General features: G+C 39.0%; 1 protein-coding gene and 1 pseudogene across 1 annotated transcript; one reads left to right on the plus strand and one right to left on the minus strand.

Moving 5' to 3' along the window:
* Positions 1–52: 52 nt before the first annotated feature.
* LOC130507595 (transcription factor SRM1-like) lies at positions 53–2,147 on the plus strand (annotated as a pseudogene).
* LOC130507594 (pentatricopeptide repeat-containing protein At5g08510) lies at positions 2,047–3,823 on the minus strand. The gene is made up of 2 exons (XM_057002293.1): positions 2,871–3,823; positions 2,047–2,791 (listed from the first exon to the last, which is right to left on the minus strand). Exons 1-2 carry the CDS (start codon positions 3,798–3,800, stop codon positions 2,204–2,206), a joined length of 1,518 nt encoding a protein of 505 aa, XP_056858273.1. The 5' UTR covers positions 3,801–3,823; the 3' UTR covers positions 2,047–2,203.
* Between the last annotated feature and the right edge of the window lie 1,852 nt (positions 3,824–5,675).

The following is a 5,675-nucleotide window of genomic DNA, read 5'->3' on the forward strand; positions in this document are numbered from 1 at the left end:
TCTATCAATTTCTCTAGTCTATCTGGAGTTATTAGTTGTTTCTTTTGGATCTCTGATTAGTTGATTAGTGGAACGCTAAAAAGATTCCAACTTTATTTAGTGTGATCTATCGGGTGGGGTTTGATTTAGAGGATCAAAAAATGACTGTGGAGGAAGTTAGTGGCGACGGTTCTGCGTGGAGTAGGAAGATGATATTGCGTTCGAGAGAGCTCTTGCTAGTTACACAGATGAATCAGAGGAAAAGTGGGAGAAGATTGCTGCGGATGTTCCAGGGAAAAGTGTCCAGCAGATTAAAGAGCATTACGAGCTTTTAGTTGAAGATGTTAGTAGGATCGAATCAGGATGTGTCCCACTTCCTTCTTACCGTGGTTATCCTCTTGAGGATGCTGGTGGTTGTGACGATGGAGGAGGAGGGAGCAGTAAGAAAGGAGGTGGCAACAACAGTCATGATCAGGGAAGCAAAGCAAAGGCTGATCAAGAACGACGAAAGGGTATTGCCTGGGTCCGAGGATGAGCACAGGTGTGAGATCCTTTTTGTTTTATTTATTCTGCTAATTATGTTTATGCTTCTTCTCAATCCTTTAGTATTTTTTCTTGATTAAGATCAAGAACATTAATCCTTTAGGCATATCCTCTGGATGTCAATTTTCTTGTGAACCTAGAGCAAGTTAGATTTTTTTTGGAATTTATAGTGCTTAGAAGCAAGACCTTTACCGGAACTCTTAGATTCTTGGTTTTAGTTTCTAGGGGGGGACTTACCCAAGGTAAACTAACTCTAGAGGATGCTTCCTAAATTCTCATGATTTCTAAGGCTCTGCTATTAGTGAAAGTGTAACTTTGCATGGGTGGGGAAAAAGAAAGATGTCCTCATAAATTATCATTACCTCCCTGTCTTAACTGCTATATCATTACATCCACCATGTTAGAGATGATGGGGAGATAGCTATCTAACCTCTGGGACCATTTTGACCATCTTTTCCACCACTTGATGAAGCTAGATGCTGTTTATTATGCTGAAACCTTGAGAAAAAGGATAGTTAGTTGGTCCACCTCCGTTATTGTATAACCCCACTTTCCTTTTTGAAAAGGAATCACCGGACTGTTTTTTTCCACTAGCAAAAAAAATGGAAAATTGGAAGTGGGTTTAACAGTGAAGTTGATCTTTCTTTTGTTGAAATGTCCTGCTGTGAGAGTTTAATTTTTACACAAGACAAAACCGTTTATGTGTGTTTTCATGTTTGATACTTATGCAAGCTCTTGTGTGGTTCCTTTAGCAAGCTCTTGTGTGTTTTCTTGTTTGATACTTATGACCAGAAAGATTCTGTCTTTTTGTGTATGCAATGATTCTGATGAACTAATGGGGTTGTCTCTTCTGTGTTGCAGGTTATTTCTTCTTGGTTTGGATAAGTATGGGAAAGGTGATTGGCGTAGCATTTCTCGTAACTTTGTGGTAACAAGAACACCGACCCAAGTCGCCAGCCATGCTCAGAAGTATTTCATTCGTCTAAACTCAATGAACAAAGACAGAAGACGATCAAGCATTCATGACATTACTAGTGTTGGCGACGCAGATGTCTCAACGCCACAAGGACCGATCACTGGTCAGAACAACAACACCACCACCGGTTCTGCTCCTGTTGCTGGAGGAGGAAACAAATCAGTCAAGCAAGCCGCCTCCCAACCACCACCTGGACCTCCTATGTATGGAACACCAACCGTAGGTCAACCGGTAGGTGGACCATTGGTCTCAGCAGTTGGAACACCTGTGAACCTCCCAGCTCCTCCTCACATGGCTTATGGAGTCCATGCTGCTTCAGTCCCTGGCTCAGTGGTTCCTGGTGCACCAATGAACATGGCTCAGATGCCGTACACCATGCCGAGGACACCAACTGCTCATAGGTAACGTCGAAAATGCTCTCTGTTAGGTGTAAGAAAGTTGTGTAAAGGATTTAGTTAATATTCCTTGAGTGAGTTTTTTTTATTACTTAGTTTGTGAGGATTTTTACGACGTTCGAATAAGATCATATGATTTAGTTTCAGACTCAGAGAAACAAAGCAACATCTTTATATGGTTTTAACCTCTGTGAAACTTTGTTAATGTTTCGGTTTGCTCAACAGAAAGATTGTATACAAAGTAAAGTTTGATATGGAATTGAATATAAGAATGTGAAAACACTAAGTATTCAGTTCAACAGAGACTCGGTCATTGTTTCGAGTCAAAGTAACTCTTGTCTGGTTTTATTCTCCTGGTGATCTCATCAAGAACCTGATAGATCTCATAAGATCTTGGGTGTGATTTATCTTGCACAGTAAAGTTATGAACTTCAACTCCTACTTCCACAAGATAGCTATATCCAGCGGCCTTTGTCATCGTTTCCTTCTTCATCATCTTCCTCATCCTCAAAACTCCATCCCACTTCTCGTTTGCGGCATATATATTTGACATGATCACACAGTTACCTGGATTGGAAGGTTCAAGCTTGAACAGTGCCTCGCTTGCTATCTCTGCTATCTCAACATTGCCATGGAAACTACAAGCCCCCAAAAGGGTTCCCCAAACGACAGCATCTGGCTTCATCGGCATTGTTCTGATGAGATCATAGGCTTCTTGCAGCTTCCCAACACGCCCCAAGAGATCGATCACGCATCCGTAGTGCTCTAGCTTTGGGGAAATCTTGTGAACTTCTTCCATGGACTTGAACAACTCTTTGCCCTTCTCCACCATCCCACCATGAACACAAGCTAGCAGCAACCCAACAAATGTCACTGCATCAGGTTTCCCTCCTTCTCGCTAAAGTAGCAACAGAGAATCATAACGTTAAAACTTTTTAAAAACCAAGTGATCAACATGACAAGAAAAAAATGCTCACCAACATTTGGGCATAAAGCTCTAATGCTTGGTCGTGTTTCCCGTGCGTAGCTAGGCTACTGATCATAGAGTTCCATGAGCACAAATTTCTCTGCTTTCCAATCTCATCGAATATACATTTAGCTACATCTATCATTCCACATTTTGAGTACATCTCTAGCGTAGCATTACTAACGTAAATGTTATCAAAGAACCCGTTATCTCTAGCATATCTCTCTAACCTTCTCCCAATCTCCAATTCTCCTAGATTCGCACAAGCGGGGAGAACACTAGTTACAGTTACATGGTTAGGCTTCAAAGATTTATCTTTCTCCATACACAAAAACATCGTTAAAGCTTTAGCGTAGTTCCCGTTCTGACAAAACCCAGATATAACACTGGTCCACGAGATCACATTCTTACACGGCATCGAATCAAACAGCTCCATCGCCGCCTTCATATCACCCTGGCTTTTGTAAACCGTGATCATCGCGTTCCACACAGGTACATCTCGGTTAGGCATTTCGTCGAACACCCTGCGCGCACAACACAAAGCTCCCACCTTTGCGTATCCAGTGATTAAAGCAGTGCAGCAGAAGGAATCAGACTCAAACCCAGATCTAATAAACTGCGAATGAAGCATCCGTAACGTTCGAACCGACGACATCGAAGCGGAAGCGGCGAAAACGAAATTGAAAGTGTGGTGATTTGGTCGGAGGCCATCGATGGAGAGGAGATTGAAGAGGGAGATAGATTCATGAGGCTGGTCGTGAGCGGAGTATGCTTGAATCAGCTTGTTATAGAGAAAGATACAAGGGCTACGGTGATGATCGAAGAGTTTTCGGGCGTAGACAAGGTTAGGAGGAACACGGAGCAATCGTTGTAAGAGATCTTTGGTTTCGTCTAGGCCAGTTTTGAGACAGTGCGCGTGGAGCTGTTTGATCTGATTCATCCCCACGCGCCTACACTTCCCGCGTAATCAGTGTTGAACTTTTATTGTTTTTTCTATCGTATTGACGCTGACGTAATGTAATTGGGCTCATAAAAGATTTAAAAGTACGGCCCATATAGTAAAGATATGTTTCGACAAAATTTTGAGCTCTTTATTTATGGTTTTCAAAAAATAATCATTATTATAAATTGGATAGAGATCTGATCAATGTTATATTATTTTTTCACAGTATTATATCCTATTATCAATTATTATCTCCAGATTTTTTCCTAAAAGTATCTCTCAAATATTCTTTTGCTCATTTTTTAAATGGTATATTTAGATAGCATACTAATCCTCATAAAATGTGACATGTACCTGTCCTAATGGTTTGGATTCTGAATAGGCTGGAAAATTTCAAAATCAGAAAATAATATTGACATTTGATTCTTTATCAAAAAGATTCCTATTAAATAATCTATAAATTGAGTCTATTGTTCTTTGATTATGAGTATTCTTTACATTAATAATATAATGGATTTCACTAAGAGAATTTTGATGGTGTTTGCTCTTACCATTATGTTGGGCATTTCTTTTGTTCAGTGTCGTCAAAATCAGGAACTCATGTCTTGTAAGATTTGGTTATAACTGTTTTTTATGGTGATTTGCTATTGTGAATTGTTCTAAATATATACTTTTTGTTTGTTTAGGGTCCGGAAAAAAATTTACTCAATGTTTCGACTCAGGTCCATGTCGAAAAGGGTTGCTGAAATGCATTGAGTTCTGCTCCTCGATGGGGACTGCAAATGGACAATGCAATAGTGAAAACATATGTTGTTGCATTCATTAGTGTTTCACTAAAGTCTGAAACAACGTTGCATTTTAACTATGAAAGAGAACGTCCTTGTTACGATTATTGTATTCCAACTTTTTATTTGTAGATGACATATTGTCATGTGCTGATAAATGTATGATGGTTACTATATTTTCTTTTTGCTCAGCATCAATTTTCATAAACTAAAGTGTGAATACAAGATCTCAACAACAAGAGATTTTAACCTAACATATAATCAACGGGGATCTAATATCACTTAAGAACACTAAGATAGAGTCGATATAGTTTTTACTATAATGAAAATAAATTCATCTCACTCACTCGGTTGTTACCTGAGAGTTAGAGATAATCACAACTATTTTTGTTTTGGTCATTTCTAGTTGGCACAAAAATTTGCCCAACGAGCTGTGGTGTTTCATTATTCGACGGATTCCTTGATCTAGAACATCGAAAGAGGGTTTGTATCTTGGCTTTGCTGAACAGGATCCGAGGCTTAGAAACAAGTGTTCCAAATTTGGATCAAGTAGCTGGATTATTCACCACACTTCCTTGGCAGCTAGAGATCATACCAGACAATGCAGGAAATTGGCTATTTTTCAAGACACCACCATCTCGCTACACATCGATGAACAGTGATAGTAACCGGGCCATCTGGTGAAAAAAAATATCCAATCCAAAGTATTGGTTTCAAAAGCTTTGAGCATCCATATATTACGTACCAAATATTTCTGATGGAGAATGGTGATGACCATCACGCGTGGATTCTGCACAATATCTGTCTTAATGATTTGGATTCTTTCTAAGCTGGAAAAATTCAAAACTGGAAATAATATTTATATTTGATTCTTTATAAAAAAGACTTATTAAATAATCTATTAATTGAGTCTATTGTTCTTTGATTATGAACATTCTTTACATTAATAATATAATGGATTTCACTAAGAGAATTTTGGTGGTATTTGCTCTAACCATTATGTTGGGTATCTCTTCTGTTCAGTACCGTCAAAATCCGTAACTCATATCTTGTAAGATTTGGTTATAACTGCTTTTTGGTGATTTAC

The sequence above is a fragment of the Raphanus sativus genome, unplaced genomic scaffold (assembly GCF_000801105.2).
Source record: "Raphanus sativus cultivar WK10039 unplaced genomic scaffold, ASM80110v3 Scaffold4885, whole genome shotgun sequence".
NCBI lineage: Eukaryota > Viridiplantae > Streptophyta > Magnoliopsida > Brassicales > Brassicaceae > Raphanus > Raphanus sativus.